At 36.1% G+C, this 27,896-nt stretch overlaps 1 protein-coding gene across 2 annotated transcripts; it reads right to left on the bottom strand.

Moving 5' to 3' along the window:
* Window positions 1-1,463: 1,463 nt before the first annotated feature.
* LOC121422460 (dynein assembly factor 5, axonemal-like) lies at window positions 1,464-12,756 on the bottom strand. Of its 2 annotated transcripts, XM_041617527.1 has the most exons (11): window positions 12,056-12,756; window positions 10,881-11,057; window positions 10,147-10,258; window positions 9,678-9,910; window positions 8,602-8,811; window positions 8,026-8,169; window positions 6,721-6,889; window positions 6,064-6,362; window positions 5,422-5,773; window positions 4,685-4,817; window positions 1,464-2,116 (listed from the first exon to the last, which is right to left on the bottom strand). In XM_041617527.1, exons 1-10 carry the CDS (start codon window positions 12,728-12,730, stop codon window positions 4,687-4,689), a joined length of 2,502 nt encoding a protein of 833 aa, XP_041473461.1. In that variant the 5' UTR covers window positions 12,731-12,756; the 3' UTR covers window positions 1,464-2,116; window positions 4,685-4,686. The 2 variants fall into 2 exon arrangements, with proteins under 2 accessions (XP_041473461.1, XP_041473460.1); XM_041617526.1 differs by lacking the exon at window positions 1,464-2,116 and having other exon boundaries at window positions 4,347-4,817.
* Window positions 12,757-27,896: the final 15,140 nt, after the last annotated feature.

Genomic DNA, 27,896 nt, shown 5'->3' on the forward strand with positions numbered 1-27,896 from the left:
AGCACCGGCCTCCGCCAGCGTACAGCAACGACACTCGCACAGCGCCCTCGTCGCAAACTCGATCTGGATTCGCCATTTTTTCCCGAGGGACGCCAAGACAGCAGCAGCTTCCTCTGATTAACTACGAGGTCACATCGGATGAGAGCGAACAGGGAGTTTCGAGAACTCCTCCTGCCTATGGCACCTTGGACAGAGTCTCCGTCCCGCGGTCTGAAGCCAGAATGGAATCTCAGTTTGAAATGTACGCCAGCACCCCTCCTCCTGACTATAGTGACGCCCTCTCTCGTTGCAGCAGCCAAGATGGTGATAATGCTGTAACAACTGCCTAGTTGGTTATTCCCCATTTTATTACAAATGTATATAAAACATCCACAAATTTAACTTTGTCGTCGAATTCTACAGATGTTATTGCCGCCGACTTTTGCTTTACGTCTTTCATGCCAGAGAATTTTTTTTCGCCTCATTTATGTTTCCAAATGGTAGATAGCTCTGGGGAACCTTGATTTAAGCTAGGCCTACCATACATACATGCATAGTATACTTTCAGTCTCTTCAACTATATCGCCTAAATAAAGTATGGGTAGGTGCTAAATTGTGCAGCAATTTTTGTCTTCTGTGGAAATTTTTAACATAAGCGATTTGAAAATATCCAGTCGGCAAAGACAGGTTTTATATATTTCATATTTTCAGAATCATATCTTGTTCTTCCCTAGACATAGAAATACACAAAACACCGACTTTGTTCACTCTGATATTTTTGAGAGGGTCCACGAAGCTAATTTTTTCATATATTGTATTTTCTTTTATTAAGATGTTTGTCTGAGTCAATTGTGGCTTAGCCTGTTCTTCATGTAAACTAAATTATACTCTTAGACCATTTCAATAGTGCAGTTAATAACAATTAAATATGAGAGGGGAAATTTTGAGAAAATCAGCCTTGTGGGAGGACCTCAATATGATATCCCATGCCATCTGGGCCCATCTTACAAAGAGTTACGATTGATCCAATCAATCGCAATTCTATGGAAATTCAGTATCATAACATTTTGTACAAGAAATAAAAAAAATGTCCTTTGTAAACAGAACGAAGCACACTGAACTTTCAAGAAAACCATCGATGTATGAACAATATCTATGAATACATCATAGATAGAAAATATTTTGAATATGCATTTCAGATGTTGACATTTCTGGCTTTCCATAGTTGTGATTGATTGGATCAATCGCAACTCTTTGTACGACGGGGCCCAGATCTTCCAATCAATTATTTGAAAGATATAATCTTTTTACTGAACTAAAGGGAATTTCAAAGGTATCACATCAATGTACAGTATATCCGAATTCTCTCAGATGCGTTCTTGATAAAACTTGTAGTATTGGCAATAATTAAGGTAATTTTACTAATAAAAGGTAATATCAATATTTAATTTATAATTATTTATCACTAATCAATATCAATAATTAAGGTAATATCAATAATTATGGTAATGTCAATATTTTCATCCATGTTAACTGCATAATTTTGGACACACCTTATAGGAATGAACTAAAAATATGCCTTAAAAACATGGAACTTAGGGATGATATGTACTGACTGTAAACTATGATGAAGGCTTTTCAATTCAAGTTGTAACATGTCACTGCAACACTTAGTATATGTGGAGCTATTAATGATTAACAGAGGTAAATCCACATGATATAAACAATCAAGAAATTCAGATTCATAATATAAAGAAAATTATTTATTGACTTAATTTAAAAATGCCATATTTTTGCAATGTTGTAGAATGATATATAGTGGCTCTTACAGGGCTACAATACTCCCCAGGGAGTGGAGATTGAGAGGACGTGTGTACATTGTGTGCTGAAAAGCAAAAATATGATGGTGAAATAAGAGATGATGTCCAAATGTGTAAAGTGCAATATAAAAGGACAATAATATCATATCTATGATTCTTAAGTTCATGACTAAGTTACTAAGAAATTGTTGGTATGAAAGAGTTCAGGTAATAGAACAAAAATATTTTCAAAATTTTACAATTTCAAGAACAAGGTCTGTGTTCGAAACAGCTCACTGGCCTGCAGATGGGGGGACTTGGAGGGCTCTTGCTCCCACCTACTTTTCACCAAAAAGAAGAAAAAAAGAAAATGAAAGAGAAGGGTGAAATATTATATTTTTTCTGATTATGTCAAAATTTTTCACAAGATTGTATTTTGTAATAAAAATGAGATGACAAAATTTTTGCTCGCTCGCTTTGCTTGCAACTTTAAAAAAAATTTCCGTGATGTGCCATAATTAGCCCCCTCAAAATTTTAAATACTGGTATCAATGGACACGGCCCTAATCTCTCCATTGACATGCTAATAACCTATTGATTTATACACACACAAAACAATTATCAGACCAAAAAATGAATCATAAGATTTCGACACACTTTATTACAAAAAATGGAAAACACCGGAAAATAATGATATCATCAATTCTGTAATAATTCTTCCGGAATATCATTCATTCAATGATGAATATCTTTTGTCACAATTAGATTTTTAAAAAAATCAAATATATACAGATTATTTTCATATCCTACAATATGAAAAAGTTTGATGTCATAAGAGTGTAAGAGGTTTTTAACAATCAAAGTTTGCCCAGCAATTTATTGAGGGACTCAGAAGCTTTGAAGAGACTTGTAAGCACATAAATTTACAATATAACCAAACAGTTTTCTAATGTTTCAATCAGATGTATAACTGCATTTTTTAGGCACAAATCAAAATTTGGATGACAATGTGTGTTAATGATAAAACCATCAATTAACATTCAAATATTCTAACTAAAATGTAGCTACTGCCAGTAATTACGCAAAAACCCATTTCGCTTGCCATAATTCTACAGTTTGGAAAGTCATCTGTATGAAGACACTCTAATTTGATACAGAAGTTTAAGAGAGAACAAAAATGAATATGAAATTTTAGGGTTTCTGATTTAATCTTTATTCAAATTCATTGATGATTAAAGTGAAATGTTTAAGCATTTTATTTGTTTCATACTGTATTATATACATAGTAACTTGTAGAGCCATAATGCAGCTGAGTTTAAATAATGAAAGATTTACCAATGGGTGATTTCAAGTTCAGTGTTGACCTCTTGGTGTTGGGTCAATTTTATGGGAGTATGACACCATACATATAATGAAGATGGTCCTGACAAGTCACTCACTAGGTGTTGAGCCGTCAATATCGTGGCCTGGATTATTTTGTTTCAACTTTGAATAGGTTTTGGAGCTAGGAAACAATATCCAAAATATGCTTCCAATACCAACAACAGTAACACCGAACTTGAAATCACCCACTGTAATGATATCAGAAGTGCCGTAATGTGCACCAATGTACAGAGTATCAGAAATAACATGTACTTTGTACATAACTTTATGGTTGAAATTTCCATTGTTCAGCAAGGAAACTATGCAACTGATAATCTCTGGTTCAAGCAAATGATCTATGAACATGTAACGATCATAAAAACCTAATAAATTTCTCACTTTTGACACATCCATTTATATTTGCTTTTATTGCTTTCAAATAGACTGGCCACTTGCCAACATAGCGGATGGAAGATCAGAGTAAGAACTATTCTTGACTTATAAGTTATAAATTCTGTAGGTTTGCATGTCAGGGAAGAATGAATCAATGTAGAGACACATTGCGTCTTTCATGGACGTAGCTTGGTCTGGGAATGTTAAGTTTGGCTGGTTTGCTCCCAAAATGTACCATAAAGCATCAGCATTGATTGATACCAATGGAAAATCAATGTAGAGACTTCATGATACACATTGCGTCTCTCATGGATGTAGCTTTGGTCCGGGAATGTTAAGTTTGGCTGGTCCTCTCAGGACTAAACACGTGCTTATAAATGAAATTTTGCTCACTAGGTGTACCATACAGCATCTGCATTGATTGATACCAATGGAAAATCAATGTAGAGACTTCATGATACACATTGCGTCTTTCATGGACGTAGCTTGGTCCGGGAATGTTAAGTTTGGCTGGTCCTCTCAGGACTAAACACGTGCTTATAAATGAAATTTTGCTCACTAGGTGTACCATACAGCATCTGCATTGATTGATACCAATGGAAAATCAATGTAGAGACTTCATGATACACAATGCGTCTTTCATGGACATAGCTTGGTCCGGGAATGTTAAGTTTGGCTGGTCCTCTCAGAACTAAACACGTGCTTATAAATGAAATTTTGCTCACTAGGTGTACCATACAGCATCTGCATTGATTGATACCAATGGAAAATCAATGTAGAGACTTCACGATACACAATGCATCTTTCATGGACATAGGTTTAGTCTGGATATGTTGACTTTGGGTGATCCTTTTCAGGACTATACACATGCTCACGAAAGTTTTGCTCACAAGGTGCACCATAAAGCATCTGCATTGATACCAATGGGATAACAAAAAAATTCAAGGTGCAAAAGTAAAATGATAATTGACAATATTTTGGTCATATCGTGTTGCCGCGATATCTCCACATAATCATAAATGCATTAATGAATCTTCCATATCACATAACTTAGATATTATTAAAATATTACTCAGCACTAGTAAAATGTCACATTTGATAAACCAGTCAAAGGGATATCACTACACACTGGATGAAAAGAATGTATTTACTGTTATTGCATCAATGTTTGAGCGTGTTTTATCAGCTGGTCACAGTAGATGAAGCTGCGATGTTTGTGTCGAACCGATTCTATTTCCCTGATCAGCAAAGACGGTTGGACCTTGGCGGCTTGCTTGAGTACATCTACATAGGGTTTGATGAAAGAGAAAGACAAAATATTAGTGCCATCACATAGAAAGAGAAAATGAGGATAGAAAAAGAAAGGTAGATTACTAAAGGAAAGGAGAGAAGCATGGAAAATAAATCAGCAAAAGGATAAAAATAAACAAAGTTACTCAGCAAGGAAGGAAGGAAAAGAAAGAGAGTTAGAGACAGTCTATAGAAACAAAAAGCCCTTGATAATGTACTGCTAAATCTTGAACAAAGTGAGATGTTACTTGACCTGAACATGCATCCTCTCTGAAAAAAAATCTGAAAAATAGCCAAGCGTCGCTAAGTCACCCGCGAAGTCCGGGGTGCCCTGGTCAGGGTTTCAAGCTCTTGCATAGTAGAAAATTGAAAGTGAATTTTCAAGGTGGGACTGCATGATAGTTTTATCATTTCATTAAAAAAGTAAAAGTAAAGTTAGTATTATTTATTCTCCTTAACATTTAACTCTCTTTGAGCGATACAGACAATACAGAAGAATAATGAAGTTTACCAAATTTTTCTAGTACACATTTATAACAAATGAAGCTTGAAATGTGAAGTTTAGGATTTTTGTACTTAAATTCTAATAAGTACTCACCAAGCACGGCCTCCTGGATGGTCTGGTCAGGATCGTCCATGTGAATCAGAAGGCCACTATACAGGGTCTCTAGGTGAGCCTTGTACAGTCCCACGTCGTAGTCCTCAGGAAAGCAACCAAAGAATGCCCCGAAGGTCTTGGCCACTGCCACCCTGATCTCGTCGCTACTGTCATCCAGGCGCTTCAGGAGCTCCATGTAGACCTGGTGCAGGCGTTCAGGGTCAAAGGTCGTGGAGCCACAGACGGTCAAGATCTTCTGCAGGATGCGGACGGTGATGAGGCGGGTGGAACGGGAGTCGTCCTCCAGGAGCGTCAGCAGCTGGACTTGGAGATCATCCATGATGGAGTCCAGCTGTTGGGTTGAGAAGAGTGTTTTAATGATCAATACGAATTGAGAATAGGGTCAGAGCTTGAGGTATTAGAACAAAGGTGAACAGAGATTATAGACTGATTGAAGACAAGAGGGAAAAAGATATTGACATAAATATAGCATCTTGACAGATTTAACACCTATACAATAAAAAGTTAGAATGTTTAAGTCATTTTTGACAAATTTCTCAGGAATTGGTTGAGCATAATCTCTTAACTTCCTCATAAACGGTAAAAACAAAACAAACTATTGCAAATAAGGGTGATTCCTACCTGCTTAGCTGTGAGCATTTCACTCTGCAGGAGGGCCCAAAGGCAGGACACGGCTGTGGTCCTGATGGCTGTAGCTGTCCTCCCGGCATGCCACACACAGTTGGGAAGGACCATTGTCCGAACAACGGTCAAGGAGAAGTCCCTGAACCTGTCCTTGGAGTCGAGGGTCACTGGAGCACTCATCACCAGACGGGAGAGCAGGGAAAAGAACTTGAGACGGAGTTCTGCGTCCTTGTCCGGCTTGAGGTTGGTCTCCAGGATGGGGATGATGTCTTCCAGGAGATCACCCACAACTTCACCTGAAATTGTCAAGAAGCATATCAATGTATCACCAAAAATGTTCATCGTTCTCATTGGTGTGATGACATCAGGACATGTTCAATTAATGTGGCCACTCAGACTCAGATGTGTGCCCAGCTGGAGCTACAACTGGGGTAATATATAGTGCACCATTAAATAGACAACAAGATAAAAGGCCTATAATTTTTTCTCTCGTTAAACTTTTGAAGACCATACCAAAAATCATCATTCTTAAAGGTTTCTAAAATATTATTTCTAAGGGAAATAATCCAATTTAGCCCCACTTTCCCCATAAAATACCTACTAAATGGGGTAAGATCCTACTTAGTAGTTCTACAATTCATAACTAATCCTAACCTGCTTCAGAGAGCAGACAGTCAAAGACAAGCCTCTCCACCGACAGGTTGGTCCACTGATGGTATGAAGACTGGAAGGACTCCAGGACTTGCTTGGTATGGGCATTGTAGAGGGAAGCAGGGGTCCCATGACCCGAGGCTGCTGCTAGGTCAGTCAAGGTGGATTTGACCTGTTTAATCAAAGGTGGGTCACAGATATTAGGTAAGTTATTAGTAGAACAGCACAACCTGGCATTTGTTGAAAATTTTCTCAAAATTTGAGAAGATAATTTTTTTTTTCTTGCTTATATTCATGTTTACATGATGTAATTTGTCTTTGATCAGTTTACTGCTTATAAACTTACTTGCTGATGTACAATTTGAAATGTGAATAATAATAATAATAATCATAATAATAACAACAATAATAATAATAACAATAATAATATGATTTATATAGTGCTTTTTCCAGAGGATACAAAAAGCTGTTAAAGGCATTTCAAGTTTAGGTTTATATTTATACTCATATTTTTTCAGATTTTTTGTTTGGAGAAGACAAGATATTGAAAAAAAAATGAAGCCGGCCTGTTTTCTGGATTTAGAAAGGATAAAGAAAGGAGCAGATGAAGAAATAGCAAAGAAATGTAAAAAGGAAGAGTGGTTGATATAAGTTTGAACAAGTATTCAATAATGTATTCTTTCAGAAATGGGTAGCCAATGAAGTTCATTTTATAGTAGAGGGGTAGCATCACACCATTTTAGTTTTTGACGGATTAAGCGTATCTGCATAATATACATATGTATGAAGCAAACCTATACAAATAACTGGCTTTTATCTTCACATTTAGTCATTCGGCTCACTGGCAGAAGGCATTTAAACTCTCGCACACACTGTATCATTTTGCATCACATGCACTTGAGCTAATGCCCTTCTGCCAGCTGCATAGGAATTGAAAACAGAGCATGCGGGACCTACCGCCCTTCTGCCAGTCAGGCAATGATTTTTGTCACTGACCAAAGAGTGTCGTGGCCCAGTGGGATTAGTCTCTGGATTTTAAAATAGAGGATCGTGGGTTCAAACCCAGCCATGGCAGAGTTTCCTTCAGCAAGTAATTCATCCACAGTGTGCTGCACTCGACCAAGGTAAGGTAAATAGGTACTGACAGCAACAGGAAGTAATTCCTCAAAAAGCTGTGTGCACCTGAATAGGTAACCTAGCTCAGCGGGGGTAATAATAATTAGCAGGGCCCGCTGGGAGAACAGTTTTCGGAACTGAAGTGGCTACCCTGGGTAAATATACCGTTACTATTATTATTATTGTTATTACCTTGTCTCTGAGTTCACTATCTCTTGCAGTGGCCATGATGGTGATGAGAACGGTGAAGAGTTCCAAGGTAACATCACCACAATCTTCTTTAGCAACCAGAATAATGGACATCACACAGGACAATAGCTGATTCTGGTAATTCTTCTGTACAATGAAGGAATATGACAATAAAGAATCGCTTTGATAAAAACAGCGAAATAAAAGCTTTAGTTGGAATATATTTTTTATGAGATCAATGCTAAGTGAACTCTTTTCTTTCTTGAAAGAAAACAATTAGACAGGTATACAAAAAAAAGAATAATTTCTAATCATGTACTTTCATTTATAGACAAACATACTATAAATCACAGGCAGATCAAGGATTTTCCAAGGAAAAATTTGACCAAAAAAAACATAAAAAACAAACAAGATTTCAACCTAAATTTAAGGACATATCATCCTTGAAAAAAGTTTTATAAGCACAAAAAAAATAAAAATTTATATTAAAATTTTAATTGTGCCTCTCAAAAGGGGGGGGGGAGGCAAGGGACGGCTTTGCCCCCCCCCTGGATCCGCAAGTGATATAAATCTACTTACATCTTCACTCCGACACACATCTGGCTCAGCCAATGTTTTGCAGATAGCGACGAGATATGATTTGAGGGCTGCCCTCTTTGTTCCGAGTAGAACAGAGGCAAAGGTCATGAGGACGCCTGGTCCCTGGGCAGCCTGGACCGTCGGTAAGATCAGCTTACAGTAGATCTCTGGTCCTACATAGAACCCAACCAGCTCACCAGACTTCTGAATCTGAAATAGCAAGATGGATTTGAAGGCACTAAACAATGTTATTTTATTGCATGCTTTATGTATCCAGGGCCCCATCTTAAAAAGAGCTACAATTGATCTGATCAATTGCAACTATGGACGGCCAGCATCTATTATGCATGTTTGTTCAAAATATTGTCTAGCTATGATATATATTCATGCATTGTTTTCTTCAAAATTCATTCAATGAGCACTAGTGGTAAATACGACCTTGGTGTACATGCACATGCTTTCAAAAATTACACTAAGATGGACATCCTGTTTCATTCGATTATTTAGAAACAAGATATGACTAAATTTCTTGCAACGAATATGACTGTATAAAGTGCACTGACATTGTACTTATTGACCCTCATTCTCAAAAGAGGTTTAAATGGTACGAAGTCTTAAAATGCAGGGAATAATTTTGCTTTACAAATTTGAATAACATTATTGGTCATAAGAGAAAAGCTCTCAACTAAGTAATGATTGTATAGTCCTATGCAAAAATATGCTATACAAAAGACTTCATGCATAGCAGTCTTTCAAAAATGTGGAATTAATTGCGATGTGATACCAGGAAAATCATTCCAAGTATTTAAAATCATTTCTGTTTTCCTCTTACTTTTGTTGAATACTGTATGTTAATGTAATTTCTTTTTCTTTTCTTTTTCTCCCCGTAATCCCTCCATCCCTCTGTGCCTCGGAATAGTTTACTTGACAGATGGCACATAATAAATGCTGTGTATTATTATTATTATTATTCCCTGAAATGATGGTGATGGTTCACTATGATGTTTCTTTCTCTCTCTTTAACAAATTTGGGACTGCCATTATCAGTTGTACAAAATACAGTGATTATAACCCACCCTGTGGACCACCTCCATCTCTTCATCGGAGCATGCCTTGTACATCCCAGCCAGGAGCGGGGCCATGTGCTGGGTGGTGTGGTCTTCAGCGTTGACCAGGAGAACGTGAAGGAGCTTGGCCGACATGATGCGGTTGGTGATGGTCCAGTCAGTGAGGTCGTTGAGCAGGCCGGGAAGGATCTTGGACATGTTGCGGAAGATGAGGGTTCTGCAGCCCAAATTGGGTCTCTCATCTGAAAGAAAAAAATACCAGAAAAATATACCCGTCGTCTTGAAACGAATATCATATCCTTGGTGTCATACATTTTTTTGGAAAAAACACATTCATATTATGTAGAAATGAATATGAATAATGACATTCACTTTGAGGGAATTTACCAATACTAAAAGTAAGATTTAATTGTAAATGTCAAATATTAATAGTCATTAAATGATTTTAGATGGTTAATTAATAATAATTAATGCTTACTGTATCCTGGTGGAAGCTCAATCTCTGGATCAACAAAATCCATCTGATCCTTGAGATCCTTCTCATTCTCCTCAGCGTATTTCTTTCCAACATCTACCCAAAGCTGCTTAGCCTGAAGGAAAAAATTAAGATAAGAAGAATAGAAAATGAAACACTTTACAAACACAAAGCCAGAGCAAGGGGCCTGTTTCATAAAGAGATACAATTTGACCCAAAAAAATTACATATATGAAAAGGGCTAACAGATGTGGGTTAACTGTTGACCGATAATAATCATTAGAAATTAGATGGAAATTAATGAAATTCTATTATTCATTCTGGATTACTTGGTAAAATATAATATGGAAATCAACAACACACTTTTCCCCTCTCCTTTTTTTTCCATCAAAATATTGAATGAAGAAAGATCTACTGTAATTTTTCTTGTAGGCCAAAATGCATAAAAAGCAATTATAATCAACAAAACTTTTCTTTTCAATTCCAATCCCTCAGGCTCACGCAAAATAACCACTGTGGCATCAAATGTATTGTAATTAAAGAAATAAAAGGAACACTTACATACAACCCTTAAAATCCCCATCTAACCAAGTAACGAGGGGCACATACGCAGAAGCTTAAAGCCTCAACACCAAAGTAAACCAAAGTAGTCAACCAAATATATATGTAAATTGATTCAGTATCTTCATTGCCTGTTTATCTAATTGCCAACTTACATTCTCTACTTCAGGACTTACTTTGCTTGAGATTTCATCCAACTCATCCGTCTGGCTTGTCAACAAAAGAGGAATTAGCTTATGATGGAAGGAGTAGCGATCAACAAAGTCAAGTAACCATCCACCAACAACATTAGTGACTGCTAGCCTAACCTGAGGGGACTGGTCAAAGAGCCGTTGTGCTAGATGTGATATAACCTGTCAAATAAAAAAATTAATTTCATTTCAATTTTGTTCAAATATGGTAATTTTTAATGGTGTTTTTTTTTGTCTTTGGTATATTTCTTATTGTTATTGGAAGCTTGCAACTGAGATAAAAAAAACAAGAATAAGAATGCACGCAGTCAGTGTATTTATATTCTTGTATGATGAATCAATACATAAGAGGGAAATATATTATCAAATTATCTGACAATATCTAGAGTGATAAATAATAATAAATATTTCAATATAGGATTTGTATAGCCTATGTATCCACCTTGCTTGGTGCTCAAGGCGCTCCTATATTATCCCGGCTAAGCTGGTCTACCGATTACAGTGCACACAGCTTTTTGAGGAAGTACTTCCTGCCATTACCCGTTTACCTCACCTGGGGCGGGTGCGGCACAATGTGGGTAAATTTTTTGCTGAAGAAAAAAGCCATGGCTGAGAATCAAACCCACTTCCTTCAGATTGAAAGATGAGAGTCTTAACCACTAGACCACGACGCCCCCACGATGAACACATTTCCCCATCATTTCTGTAAGGTGCATGTAGATACATGCATTTTCTGTGGGTTATAATATATCCTTGATATGGAATCATCTCCCATTGGAAGTAGTGAACAGTTACATCACATTAGGTCTTCAAGTCAAAGATTATAGAGTCCCAGATGCAAATAGAACACTTAAAATCTGACCCATCCCAATCTCATCAACTGAATTCAAACACCCCAAGCTATATTCACCCCATCCATGTACATGTACATGAAACTACGGCAAACCTCCCACATATGAAACAATGTAAAACATATGTGCTTAGTGGCACTGATTGAACTACACAAAAATAAGTCTTTGGGAAGAGTTCTGTTTTGCAACAGCCCCCCAATTTGAAGACAATATATATAGAACTATGAGGGTTAGGGTGGCTGTCGCAAAAGGAACTCTTCCAAAATCTTTCATGAAAAAAAGGGTTATTGCTTCACAATTCACACACACCTTTTCCATGGGTTTGTGATTTCCAAACTGCAAAACATCTCCAACTGTGTAAATTACTTGCACCCGAACTTTGGAATGCTGATGACTAATAGTCTGGAGTAGAGGAGTGATAAGGCTTTCTGATTGCATATGAAAATGTTGTGGAATTATTCTAGCTAACTTGCAAGTGCAAGTGCAACTTTCTCTTCGTACATCCGCAAATGGGTCAACAAGTGTTCTCTGCAAAATCTTGACAAAATCATCCAGAAATGGTGCCGATTTATCCCCAGTTAATTCTACAAGCTTTGTCAATAGCTGGACAAGGGAAAGTCTGAGTTCTTCTGCTGACTCCACGATTTCCTGGTTGCCTAAACGGGTCACAATCGTTGGAACAAGATAAGGGAGGATTTCTGAAGGCCGCGGGATCCTCTCCACAAACTCCTGAACAAGCTGCGCCGACAGTTCCCGGCACTTGTCAACTGGATCACCGAAGCATTTCAGCAGCGGCTTCATCTCTGCTTCAAAAACTCCTTGTAAAACTTCTGCATCGTAGGTTGGATCCTTTCCGATTGTTTCTTTTCGTATATTATCCAACGCTCTCCGTTTTGCCATTCGACTTCCTTCACTCAGACAGTTTATATGGCGAGCAATCGCCTGCCGAATCTCAACAATTTTTTCAGTCGTGGGAGCCGCCATCTTTCAACTGTTGCCGTGACACGGAATGCTAAACGATGAGGGCGCGTATCTTTTATACAGTAGGCGGCAAGTACTGTATAGTAAGAATTAAAAAAAAAATCTGTAGATTATTTTATTTTATTTATTTTTTTTTGGGGGGGGTGTTTATTTCCCCTATTTTCGGGTGATGAATACGAACCTACTTGTTGTCAAACTAGAAAAGATACTGAGGAGTTGACATGAATTAGGCCTATAGGTCTACACTTAAGTTCACTATAAATAGTTGTATGAAAACACAGTATAACTGCTAGAGGCGCCAGAATTTTTAAACGGGGGAGGGCATTTTTGGGGAGCAAGGGCAGACATGAAATTTGGGCCTGTTTCACAAAATCAAGCGACTTGATAAGGGACCTAGTAATTTACTAAGTCAGTGAATTGTAAAGATGATATCTCACGAAGTAAATAATGCGAGCGCGAACTGAAAATTTAAATATCCTGAAATGACGACTCTGGACGTTCTAAGCACTTTTTGTAGCAATTATACAAGATGGGCATTCATGCAAGCGCGTAGCGCGAGCTGAAAATTGTAGATATTCAACATTTTCTGGTGTTTTCAGATTAAATTTAGTTTTATTTCCAACAGAAATGACATAAATAATGATACAAATAATTTTCATACTTTATAACAAATACTTTCGATACAAATCATTGTCATTATAATCATATAAAAAAACATGATAATAAAGATATAAAGATATGTACAAAATATGGTGCATTTTGTAGACAAATTATGATATATAATTTAAATAGAAAAAAGGGTATCTGTGAAAATGGAAGATTCACTAAAAAGCATAGCTTGTATAATGTGAACCTCCCTAAAGAAAGAGAAGGGGGAGCGAGAGAGGGGGAGACGCAATGGTTGCTATTTGCCTACGGAGACTTGCTGAATAGATTAAAAAACAAACCAAAAAAAGCAAAAACAAAACAAAAAACAACAAGATAACCCACAGAACAATAAAAAACAATAAAGAGTAAAATACCACAAAGAAAAACAAAAACAGGACGACAAAAAGAAAAATAAACATAAATAGAAACAGGACGAATTGCGACCGAAAATAGAGAATAAAACAAAATGATAGAGACTAATAAAAATAACTTGGTGTCTGAGAGGGGGTAATAACGAGCGGGAATTAGTAATAAAGACCTCGTAGGATTTAAGTAAGAAGTTTTTCAGTTTTCTTGTAAAAGAATGTATGTATGTGGTTATACGAACATGTAGGATGTAAAAACAAATATTGAAAACTCATATCTCGCCCCCTTCGGCAATATTATTCCTTCTCTCCCCCTATATTTTTCATAATGTCTCTGTTTTCTTTGCAGTATCGTCCCGTATGTTTGTAATCTTATTATTTCTCGCCATTAGCCATCATTTTATTTTTTACTCTTATGATTAGATCTCATCATAGTTAATTTTCTCACAGCTACACATACGAATGAGTCTTCAATTTTTAATTGTTCGATAAAGTATGATAGGGGATGCACGCTCTACAAGCAATACTTCTTAGTGGATCCCCTCTTTTCCAAACAAGGTTTTGTTAATACTATACTATATTTATTACTATAGTTGATTTGTTTTAATATTTGATTTGTGTTTGTATTTGTCTTTGTATACGATGAATATGAAGCAGTGGCCGCGGAACGGTTTTCAAAGTGGGGGTGGGGGCTGAGCCAAAAGTGGGGGGGGGGGGCTGATATGCTAAAAAATCACAATCCTATGGTCATTTTACGTTTTTGTACACGGTTTTGGAAAAAAAGTGGGGGCTGAAGCCCCCAGCCCCCTGGTTCCGCGGCCCCTGTTATGGAAATAGAAATATTGAACTAGAAGAATTTGTGTATAATGTATACTGACTTGAACACTTGATTTTTTAAGCCCCATGCTATCCTTTCGAACACATTTTATTTATCTCAATCAACAGCCACTGTCATTGAGAACTTCGAACGAAAATTTGAATTTCATACATTGACCTGAAAGATGTTTGTGACTAATATTCTTGAGAGCTAACAGTGAATGGATGAGAAACTTCTCAAAATTTGTAGCGTGAAAAGGCTGTTTTGGAGCACTTTACAGCTTAAAAACATTTTGTTTTAAGTTTTCAAGATTTCAGGGAGGGTAAATGCCCCCATGCCCACCCACCCCACTTGGTGCCGCCACTGTGAAAACAAAAGGATCAAGGCCAAGGAATAAGATCAAGGTTAAGTTTGAGGGAAAATATCATTGGTCAAACCATGCTTTACTTTTACAAATTCTGCAAACTCCACACCTTATGATCCGATTTTGGAATAAAACGTAAGAATTTTTTAAATCTAAACATTGAGACATGGAACATCTTACAGTCAGAACTGTGTAAAGTTCTAAATTGTTGAACAAAATTTAATACTTAATGCTCATGTTGAAATATGAGACTATGCATCCTTACTAAAGCATGAATAATAAGTATGATGTCTATCTATCTACATAATGAGTTCGAATGTTTTCAATAGTACCTGTAACGTTACTGACACTTGTTGTTGCTATAGTTTGTAATAGTATAAAAAAAATACCTGCTGTACTATTTAATCATGTGTCATGCGAAGTATTTCATGCCTATTCTTGCTTTCTCGCCTCACTATATGCTCTTGTCTTCTCCCTTCTCTTCCTTTACCTTCTATAATATTGTTAATAATCTACAGACCAAGAAGAGCCCAGGTTTCGATGGTATTCGTAATTTCCTACTTAAAAAAATTATTTTAACTATCGTCGATCCTCTGGTCCACATATTTAATGTTTCTATGAACACAGGGAAAGTACCTATAACCTAATGAAACTAGCCAAAGTCATCCCCCTTTACAAAAAAGGTGATAATCAGCTTGTTTCTAATTACCGTCCTATTTCATTGCTCACTTCGTTATCTAAAATTCTCGAGAAACTTATACATACTCGTACAACTACGTTCTTTAATACATGCAATACTTTTTCGAACTCGCAATTTGGTTTCCGCGAAAATCATAGCACCTCGCATGCAATTTTGACTTTTATTAATAAAATTACTTCTTCCATAGATAAAGGTTGTCATACTGTTGATATAAGACTTCTCCAAGGCCTTCGATACCATTAACCACGAAATACTTCTTCATACATGTAAACTTTCTTTTTATGGTATCAGGGGGAAGGCCTTGGAGTGGTTCAAGAGCTACCTAACAGACAGGTCTCAGATTGTGTCAGTCAACAACGTTGTTTCTTCTACTCTTCCCATTACATGTGGAGTACCACAGGGTAGTTTACTAGGTCCTCTTCTTTTTATTACATATATTAATGACATAAAAAAGTTCTAATTTACTAACATTTGTATTGTTTGCTGACGATTCGAACATTTTCTTTTCTCATGATAACCTAAACCAACTTGTAAGAATTGTAAAGTCAGAACTTATACATGTCACTGACTGGATTAAAGCGAATAAACTATCACTTAACTTACAAAAGACGAATTTTATGTTTTTTAGTAACAGAATAAATACAATACCTGATAACATAATTTTTGATAATACTGTTCTTGAAAATGTTTCAGAGACCAGATTTTTGGGGGTTACTATTGATAATAAGCTATCATGGAAACCACACATCAATAATATTTGCAAAACAATTTTAAGAAACATCGGAATTATCAACAAACTCAAATATTTTCTCCCATCTCACACTTTACTTACACTGTATCATACATTAATATTACCATACATTAATTATGGCATTTTGGCATGGGGTTGTGCGACCCAAACACAATTACAAAGAATACTGTTGCTGCAGAAGAAGGCTCTTAGAATAATTTTTCAAACCCAATTCAGATCACACACAGACAGTGACAGATATACTATTCTTCCAAAATAATATTCTTAAAGTGAGCGATTTATATCTTTTCCAACTCGCCCAATTTATGTATAAACTAAACAAAGATGATCTCCCAACAGTTTTTTCAAATATGTTCTGTAAAAACTCCTCTATACACGATTAATCAACGAGACAACGTAACTGTTATCACCTACCCCCTACCCGTACTATATTAGCGAAAAACTCTTTTATCTTTTTTGGACCTGTGTATTGGAATTCACTGCCCAACGACTTTAAAGAATCTACAAACCTTAACATTTTCAAACGCAAACTCAAAAAGATGCTCATTTGTCAATACTCCACACCAACAAGTCAAGCTAACACATAACCTAAAAGTACATAATAACTTAACCTTTAACTACCAATAAATTACTTATAAAAAACAACACTACAACATGATACAATACATTACGACCTGTGCACCTGGCTGCCATGTTTCCTATTTTCATTTGCACTTTTTATTTCCACCTCCCTTATCTCCCTCTTTCTTTCCTTTGCCACTTTACCCTCCCTATTATAATTTTGTAAGTACTTTTTTGTGTGTGTGTTACCACGGTAATTATTATTATTTGAACTACTTTCTCTTATTTTTTTATTTTGACATTTTGTGGATAACTTGTTTTAAGTTTGTCTTCTGCGTCCGTCTCGATTTTTGTATATAGTTGTATATATAGTTTGTTTATAATTAGCATTGAAACTAAGTTTAGGGGCTTGCCTTCTTTACAAGCTTTTGCTTTTCTTGGCAAGTCCCTCCGTTCATTTCTTGTTTCTTTTCACTGATAAAATTACTGCAACAAATTGTAGTTTTGATTAATTTACATTCAACATTTGTTACGAAATGTTATTGATTTGTCTGTAATATCTATTATATTGAATATGTATTGTTACTTTGATTGTATTTTGAAAAAAATTGTTGAACGGGAATAAATAAATCTAATCTAAATCTAATCTATTAGCCCTTTCTCTTATTTTTAATCATTAGGCCTATAGTTTTACAGGCGTATCCCGACACAAGCACATGCATGCTTTCTGGGTTTTACGCCTTCTTAAATTCATGTGCACAATTTAGGCCTACTGTATTTTGCATTCATCGTTTTTGTACTATTCATGTTATTATTGATTAGTATATATATTTTACATGAAAAATGGATGAAATATCAATAGGAAGAAAACAAATGTTGAATTGAAATTTAAACAAAGCGAATTTAATCGTAACGTCATAGCAATCGTGCGATTGGCTTTAGGCCTACGATTTAAAACCAGCTGAAGTTTAAACTTTAATTTGAAAGACAATATCCTAACTCATGGGACTACAATTTTGAGGGAGAAAATGCAAAAGAGAGGGAAAATATGGAAGAAACCTAAGAGACTTTATAATACACAATGTAAATGCACCAGAAATGAAGCTGTTTATAGAGTATAAAAAATGGCTACCAAAACGGCTGTGTCGGGTGAGGCACGAGCCCCCCCCCCCATTCGAGAAAAGGGCCCCCTAAATTCCAGAAATGAGGGGTCGGTATAGGCAGAGGTCAGACTACCCCTGGCGGAATTTAAGCAAAAGGAAATGTAAGAAAAGGAAAAGGGGCCAACAAAAAGTATGATGGAAAAGAAGTAAGAAAGGTGAAAAAAAGCGGGAAAATTACAAGTTTAGAAAAATAAGGGGAATACAAAAAAAGAAGATAAATTAGTTGGAAGACTGAAAAACACGAAAGAAAAATAGAAGAAAAGAAACTAACAAAATTCGGAAAATAAAAACGGACAATTAAGGGAAAAAAAATGAAAAAGGGAAAATCATGCCGGAGGCTAAAAAAACATAAAAAAAAAGAAAGAAAGAAATCTCCACCGTCGGGGCCTATATCGCAACACACAGTTAAGTTATAATAAGTTTAATTATTAAATGGCTACTTAAACAAAGATTTTACTCCATTTATTGAAACATTGTGTACACTTCTTACAAGAAACAGTTAAACTACCATAACGTCATGAATATAAGTTAAAGGGGCGTTGTTACTGAAAGCGTAACTTATCCAATAATCTTCAAATTTTGAAAATCTGACACAATAATGTCTAGACAAACTTAGGTAAAGCCCTGCATGTGGGTCATCTGGGGGTAAATGAACCTAATTTATAGGCTCCCCCAAAGTCCCAAAGAACATTATAAACCATAACATACCTATACTTAGAGATGGATACCAAAACATAAAGAGTATTCTATCAAAAGCAGTTGGCATAATATACGGTAAGGTATATTGGCCTAAATAGAAAAGGTTAATGAATGGTGTTAAATTTCAAGCCCCTCTTACTTGCCAAGTAAACAGCATTAAGCCAAAACAATTTTCATCTAACTCGTTTCATGAAACTTGTTTACAACAACAAATTAACAATAGAAGTAAGTGTTAAAAGCTACTGAAAGTCTTCATTGGCTGATAGTAAATTTGCAAAAGAAATTGTTTATAACGGGACCAGATAAGATGCACAATAATTTGGATCTTCGATACTCAACAGGGATTCTGTCCACGCCCTCTGCGTTTTGGCACAATGCATGCATCTTGCACAAAGCGTCTGCCGTTACCAACCGCAACTCAGTTTCAAAATGAAACCGCTCATCTAAACGTTGGAATTTACTGAATAATCACGGATAGGATTTTCTTTCTTGTGAAGCTTGACCAAGCAGGAATATTTAGAATAGACAAAAAGTTTCCTTTCACTTGTTCAGGTATATTTATGTCTATTTGTTTGAGCTACATTTTACTACCGATAAAGGCCTCTGTACCCGGATTTTGGCTAGCGGATAACGGGGACCCGGCGGCCTAGGAGGTGAGCAGGGTGCCGTTGACAGACAAAATACCGCGGACGGCGCCTGTGTGTGGATGATCATGAGCACTCATTCAATGAACAAGCTGAGAGTGAGACTGAGAGAACAGTGCATATTTTTCATTCTTAGATATTCGCCATTTCTCTGTTTATGCATGTGAACGGAAGTTGATGCTATCGTGCTTTAGATTGTAACAAAAACATTTTCAGGTAAGAATAAAATTAATTTAATTTTTTTTTAGACCTAACCACGTTAGAAAGAATGGCTAACTTACAAAATGTAGATCGACACAAATTTATTGTTTAGGCCTAGGCCTAAGTTAGACCTACAGCTACAGCCAAACTAAAAAAGTCATGAAAGTAAAAAGTCAAACTGGCCGTCTGTGCTCTGGGCCTGGCGCCAAATCATAACCTTGTCCTTGGTCATTGAATGAGTGGATGTACTAATATTCATTCTGTACCCTTTTCTGTTTTCGTTCATTGTCTATTTGCCTTGTTGTACTTGTAGTTGTAGACCAAAATCTTCGGTCTGTGTTATTTCTTGTTCCGTTGAACTGTGTTGGCTCCACTCACCAATTACAGAGACCGAAGTTTTAACTCCTCTACAGGGATTCAATGGCCATGTGTTTATGTATTAAGTTCAGATAAACCAGGGAAATTGGAGTTGCGCTACAGCCAAAATAAGTCACTGTTTTTCTCCTTTTGAGTTTATTTTGTATCCCATTTAGTGCATTTCAGGCCAAAACTGAATAATAATCCTTATTTTGGTCCAGTTCTTTTTATAGATTTTAATGAAATAAAGACAAAAATCGATGAGCCCTGTCGGGGGGATTTTGCATTGTTAACCCCTAATGGTGGCTGCACGTTCGCGAGCTGTCTGTGTACGAGGAGAAAAAAAATGTTAAAAAACTCCTCGAAACAGATGTCTGCCAGCTGTCCATTGTTGATGCTGTTTCTTTCATTCCGGCTATATAAAGCAAGATAGGAGACATCTCTCAGACTCTGAATTCTGTCTGAATAATCTAGAATCTACAGAAAACTATGGAACAGGTTGGGATGGGCATATGCCACAAAGCAGGTAACGTATGTCCATGCAAATGTTTTCACTGGTTAAGTCAGTTGCTAGCGTTTAAGTAGGCCTGCAAGCAACAAACCTGGATATGGGAAAGTCCCGTAGATCTATGAGGCCATTCTCATTACGCTTTCTAAAACTAGTTTACTGGAAACCGATTCAGGAAACCAGTTTGGAAGATTACTTTGCTAGCGTTCTCACTTGATCACACGAAAGTGGTTTTCAATTTCACTTCATGTAAAGCGCTCTTGTTGCTATGGAAACGCTCTCAGTGGGGTGACACGTTTTGCGCAAAATTCGAAACTGCAGCATAGTCATTCTACACCTGTCGTGTGGAGTAGTGCGCTCAAAATGTGCGAAGATCGCTTCCCGAAGAATGGTTGTGTCCTCACGCTAAAACCATTTTAACGAGGCAAAGCGATCTTGAAAACTACATCGCGAGGTGGTTTTCCAAACTGGTTTGGAAGATCGCTTCCAAGACCGCTTTGACCGTTCTCACTACACGTTAAACTAGTTTCCACTAAACTAGTTTCCAGTAAACTAGTTTTAGGAACGTAGTGAGAACAGCCTCTTAGTCCACCTCCGCGCCGAGCCTGTACCATAAAAGCATTTGGTCTGATTGCCAGTAAGCCCTTCTGTTTTATTTTATTACATCATATGACGAGCTGTTATCAATTAACTTTTCACTTGACAAAGTGAAAGATATTTAACTGGTAAATGAGGTGAAAAGTAGACCATCTAGGATTTAGACTCAATGCAAATGAGAATTAGACTAAGTGGATATCAGACCAAATGAAGTGTAGACCAAACTGCAATTACATTGTAGATTGTAGAACCACATTGTAATTCATAGTAGACCAAACAGGATTTAGCCCATGTAATGGGGTAAATTAAACTCAAGAAATAGACCAACTGCTCAATCATTGCCTATTGTAGTACTGGTTACTTCTTACCTTTGATCTCTGAATTAGATTGATCAATTTTTTTAATTATTTGTGAAACACTCAACCCCAGAAATTTGTGCAATATGGGAGACTTGTTTTTAACTTCATACACTTTGTACAAACATATGTAGGCCTACACTGTATGTTTATGAGCAGTCTTGCATTTCATCTTGTCTAACATTTTTATATTTTTTGTCTATAGATGCATACTTCTTGTATTTGTAACTTTGAGAATTACCCTGAAAGGGTCTGCTCAAGTTTTTGTGAATGTGGAAATTAATTATCCTGTATGTTGAGGCCAGGACTACACTGTAGTTCCTGTAATTTAACAGGTTTTCTGATGATCGAGTTGGTCTGAATACCTATCGTACAGAATGGGGGAAATATGAAAATGCAAGTTTACAAAATGTACTCTCGCCTTTTAAACAGAGGGTCGTGTGTTCGAATCCCACCGCGGTCTAGCGTCCTTTGGCAAGGTGTTAATCCACACTTTGCCACTCTCGACCCAGGTGCTAAATGGGTACCCGGTAGGATGCGAAAGATATTGTATGTTTGATTTTGCCAGCGCCATAATGAGGCTGCGATGAATGCAAGGAATGCTCCCCAGGGAGTGGAAATTGTGCACTTTTCGTGCGGGATTGAAATGAATCCAAAATGACCGGGGTAATAATATGCTGTAACGCGCTTTGGGCCATTCTGGGAAAAGCGCTTCATAAAAATTGGCTATTATTATTATGAATTCACAATGTTCTTCCATTACCGAATAGGCCTACTCTTTTGCCAAAGATTCCTGGTGAAATGATTGTCCTTGGGAAATACTTCCAAGGAAAGAATAATATTGGTTAGGGCATGTAATATATTCAACTTTCTAGCTGTACGTGTGTTTGCATAATTTCCAAAACATTTCAGGTTTTGGCAAACTTCTTAGGCCTCTAGTTTATTGTGTAACTGCATGAGCAACCTCAATCTCATAATGTACTGTGTGCTAACTAAGTATTTCATGGCCTTGGAAAACTAAATCAATATTGTACTTCTACTTAGTGAGTGAGTCAGCCATTTATAGCTCTGTACCATTAGTTAATCTCTTCATGCGAGGGGGGGGGTGATGATGATGATGCAGAAAATGCAGTAAAAGTGAATGCTGAGAATATACAGTAGCCTATAGTGCAAGATCTTGGTGTGGAATAGACTTTCTCTGTTTATTTTGTCTGTTCCCAGATTATGAAGCCTATTAGTTTTCAAGAAAACAATTAAAATTAAAAAGGTCTTAGAAAATTCAAATTCCCATCTGCAAAATTTTGCAGCCTACTGGAACATTCTTATGAATTTTGTCTAAAGCTTTGGCAGAGGCCTTTGCTCTGCGGGGCCGACCCTGTGGATCTCTCTTCCACGGGGTCTGAAAACCCAGACATCAGTAACCAACTTCAGAGGCAACCTGGAGATGTGACTGACTTGTATACGTGTAGTTTCAACTTGCTTTGCTTTTTTTGTGGTCCTTTTCTGTATTTTGCTCTGAAATGCCTTGAGCCTTTAAATTAGATGGAAAGTGTGCTAACTGCTATAAAAATTCTTTGTATTCTTATTTTTGTTATTATTATAAAAATTTGAATTTAACCAATTTGCCAATATCTGGCTTCCTCTCCTTGTCGGTTGTTAATGTCTTTCTCATGGGCATTATGGCACCTTTAACATACTGCATGCATTGTAGATGTTTGATGTATCAGAAAGCTACAGATTTTTTTTTTTATAGAATCTTCATCCTATAACATGTTGAGAAGTGGCTATTGCTGAAAAAAAATTGGTTGAGATACTGACTTTAAAAAAATAATCACAAAATACATTCTAAAAACAAAACTTGTTATTTCCATATTTGTGATTCAATATGAAGTGATTTTCTTATTTTCTCATGGATGCATCAGATAGGACTTTTAAACAGTACTGACGTTTGAAACAAACTTATCTAACTTGTCTATGAATGTAGAATTTTTAAATACATGAAGGGCATTTTTAAATCTATTGGTTAGTGCAGTGGTAGATCAATGAAAGTTACATTTATAAATATGAAGAGCAAAGAAAATTTAGTTTTATTTCCCCTGTTATTAAAAAAACCCCAAACAAACATTGCAAATAAACAATGTAGGCCTATACTGTATGGTGTAAACTGTGTGAGAGTGATGCAGTTATCGATCAGCATAAAATCAAAAGTGAAAGGATGTGCTATTGATTTTTTTACCCCCAGTAATGAACAAGGATTGTTAATTGGATGTTTTGTGACCTTGTTTGCAATATAGACCTCTACCTCCTATGCAGTATTGTATAGTGTGCTGTTGATGAGGCCAACAAGACAAAAAGAAATTCTAACTGTAATGATTTGTTTATTTCTTACTGTTGAATTAGAAAAACACTTCCAGTGATACGTGCACATGTAATTCCCATAATGAGAAAAGAAGTTGGACAAACAAATGTTATGGTTTCAGACTTCCATTACATAGCATACATGTGCGTGACCAATTAACAGATCTGAAAGATCATAATGGTTCCCACCTGAATGTTTAAGCCAGTGTATGTCACTCAGCATGCTGTTTTTACTTTACGAATGGCCACCGTTTTTTTTTTCCTTTTAATAATCATGTTACTTGATATCTAGCATTCCGTTTTTTTGCATCAAATTTAGTAGTTTGTTTTAAAAAAAAAGATGTAAAGAGGAAGTTCACCTTGACAAAAAGTTTATTGTGAAAATAACAGGAAATAATGATTGGTGAAGGTTTGAGAAAAATCCATCAAAAAATAAAAAAGTTTTTTAAAAGTTAACTTTAATTTTTTGATTTGTGACATCAAACATGTATGTGAGAAGCCTTCCAACATATCATATAAATGAAATGTTTTTTTCTTTAAAATTGTACCTTAATACCCTTTTTACACAGGATTTTCTTAACCCCGGACTATCGCTAACCCCGTACTATCCTTAACCCCGTACTATTTTTTTTCCTTTTCACACATGCCAAATTGTTATTGCTAACCCGGATAAGGAATGCTTGCTTTTTACACACGAAACTCATTCGTAGTACAAGTACTTCACTCGTACACTTTTTACACACGCTAAAATTTCCTTAACCCCGTACTATAGGTGGGGCTAAATTGCCATTTAGCCCCACCTATAGTACGGGGTAAAGCTTAGCCCACTTTCGTTTTACACATGCGATCTTAACCCCGTACTATTGCTCTTAGCACCGCAATTGGTGGGATAACCCTGCTTTTTTGCAGGGCCAAATAATCCCGTACTATAGGTGGGGTTAGCCCACTTTGCAAAAATGCTGTGTAAAAAGAAAGTGGGCTAAGCTTAACCCCGTACTATACATGTAGGTGGGGCTAAATTGCCATTTAGCCCCACTTATAGTACGGGGTTAAGGAAATTTTAGCCTGTGTAAAAAGGGTATTAGACTATTAATAGACAAATCATTTCACACCTGCTCCAAAAGAAATGAAAAAATGAGTCATTACAAACCAGTAAAAATATGAAAATCATGCATTTTATGGGACAGATGCTTGTATATGACATCACAAATCAAACACTTTAAATTCTAATATTAAATTTTCTTAATCTTTGATGGATTTTCCTCAAACGTTCATCAATATTTTTAAAAATATTTTATTTACAACAAACTTTTCTTCAGGGTTAACTTCCCTTTTGAAATAAAAATAATTCAAATTCTTTATCATAAAATTTGTTTGTGTTGTTTAATAGCAAAAGGCAATTCTTAAAATCAAGAAAAATGACTTGCCACGCTGTCAAAAACGTTCAAAAGTGTGACAACTCCTCAAGTCACTGTTTACCTTATTCAATTTGATTAATTTTATTCAATCATTTAAAACCAGCCCAAAATCAAAGGAGAATGGAGAATAGGTTTATGACATGAATTTCTTGATTATGGTACAGTATGAAGATCATCATATTATTTGATTTTAATAATCCCAGCTGGAAATAATTCCAAGAAATTGTGTTATCTGCTTGTAATCTTGCAAAGATCAGATTGACTATTATTTACAATTAGAAGTGATAGTAAGAGAGAGAGTTTGATATCACAAAAAAAATCAATAAATTAGTATGAAATATCACTTGAACATGATTGCTATGAATACTAATTTTCAATGATAGGAATCGTACACAAACAGTGATTGTGAATTATAAGAGAGTTTCTTCAATTGGTGTGATGAAAACCTGACTGTTGTATATTAATTTGTAATTATCATCTTTGATTGTAGTTGTGATATGTACAAATATAATCATATGCGATTATTGTTATCATCACATCATCATTTCAATTATTTCTTAACTGGTCAATAATGTCAAGATAAGGATTGAACCATACTGCTTTCAATGAAGTCACATACAATGCTTACCAGCTGATTCCGTTTATCCTAACAAATTCATATTTTGGCCATGATTTAGGTTTTCCACGAACAAAGTATTATTTTAAGGTTATTTTACATGTTCACCGATAGGCCCATAGATAAGTTTTAGCTAAGATTCCTCTTTGATTATTAATATTGTTCACTTAATTATTTTTCACCAATATATATATGGATGCATGCACGTTCATGTTAGTTTTTCATGATTATGATATTGTGATCAATCTCGTCTGATGGTTGAATGATATTAGCCAGGGTATTTGCACTGAGTGTGAGTCTGTTTCGTGCATTACCTTCTTAGGTTTAATGATGCAAGATAATTCAACCTTCGTTGCACTCACGCTGTATCCGGTGCTACCAGTATCAAGGGCCATTAGAGATTATTTGTCTTGCAAATTGCACGAGCTTTAATGATCTTTATCAAGCTGAGCTCCTGGTCATTTCTGTGCACATGATATCATATTTCCGCCCAAACACTTGTCCTTCTTCCTTTAGCCATTATGCTTTTTTGTTGTGATGTTGCCATGGTAACTTCCATGTGGCACTTTATTTCATAATCCAATGGAGATTGTAGTCAAGCGTGTAAATCTTTGGAAAAGAAATCGCAAAAGATTACCATACTTGATTTGCTGGGTTTTGCCCTTTTTAGTAGTATTTTATTTCAACCATTTTAGCAATTGAATTTGTATTATCCATTGTCATGAACATAATGCAGTGATTTTTTTTCATGATGATTAGCTGTGACTTTGCAAATAAAGTCTAAGCTTTTTCTGACTTAGCTTTTGACAGAATTTACCAGTCAAAACTAATTTTATACTATGTAACATTCTACAAAATTTACAAATCTTTCATGAAATACTCTAATCCCCAGGGGCCGATTGCACGAAAGGGTCTTTCCAAGGACCGTCTTTCTTGTCGCCCATCTTTTATGGAAAGCTGTATGCAGGATATTTCTGAAATGTATGATAAACAAAAGAAATTTGTTAGCTAGCATTTAAATCAATTTGTATACGATTTAATGATATATCACATTTTATAAGCAAAGATTTTGTTTACTTTAACGGATGAATAAAAAAATTTTGCAGGTAATTTATTTAAAATGTGTTTCACATGGCGCATCATAATAAATGGGCGACACGAAAGACGGTTCTTGCAAAGACCCTTTCGTGCAATCGGCCCCAAGTATCCGAGAAAAAAGTGGAATACTGGATTTCAGGGTTTGCAGCTAAAACAGGACGATTTCACTTCTACGCGGTATGTTCTTTTCACAAAAGAGATTTTGTTTTTATTAAACAACATTCATTCATTCAGTCAGTCAGTCAGTCATTTATAACTAATTCTGCCTGTGCTTTATGATATCCTAGAATATCAGTTTTTACTTTATAAATAATAATTGGGTTTAACTTGAATAATGAATACTGTTAGTCTTACATGTACTCTTAGAATTCATCATCGTTGACATGAGCAGTGATTTTTGGTCTGTCAAGATGTGGGGGGGGGGTTGACTCTCTCCCAGCAACAGTATAAAAAGTTGAAATTTGAATGGTGACATCTTCCCCTATTCTGTGGGGATCACTGCCATTGGTGTACATTGTACATCTGTGATACTGTCATATTATTTGTCATACTATTCAAGGGGAGGGGGGGGGGGGGGGGTGAAACAATAGATCACCTTCCCTGAAAAATAGGTTCACTAAAATAATATTATGCCACTAATAGCTGTCCATGGTCCCTGACTCCAGTATACATGTACCTCAAAATTCAGCAAATTTGAGATATTTTTTTAAAATACTTGATTTTTAGTATTGACATATTAAAAGACATACTTGATTTGCCAAGAGAAGGAATTAGGGGACTCTGTTTAGACAATACAGGGTTGTCACCAGGGTTGTCACCACTGCCATATTTCTATTCAAAATACAATTTTTTTTTAGCCATTCCCATATTCTTGAATTTTCAGATACGAGCTATTAACAGCCGACCGATGACATACTGTACATGTGTTTTACCTCCCCATTTTTTAAT

The sequence above is a fragment of the Lytechinus variegatus genome, chromosome 10 (assembly GCF_018143015.1).
Source record: "Lytechinus variegatus isolate NC3 chromosome 10, Lvar_3.0, whole genome shotgun sequence".
Lineage (NCBI taxonomy): Eukaryota > Metazoa > Echinodermata > Echinoidea > Temnopleuroida > Toxopneustidae > Lytechinus > Lytechinus variegatus.

Bases quoted from the DNA above. Each gene is read 5' to 3' on its own strand.
- LOC121422460 (XM_041617527.1), bottom strand. From the start codon at position 12,730: ATGGCGGCTCCCACGACTGAAAAAATTGTTGAGATTCGGCAGGCGATT. The intron at 10,259-10,880 runs GTAAGTCCTGAA...TTTTTCCTTCAG, and splicing joins TGGATGAAATCTCAAGCAAA to GCTAAGCAGCTTTGGGTAGA. The intron at 6,890-8,025 runs GTAATAACAATA...TTGATTAAACAG, and splicing joins ATAGTGAACTCAGAGACAAG to GTCAAATCCACCTTGACTGA.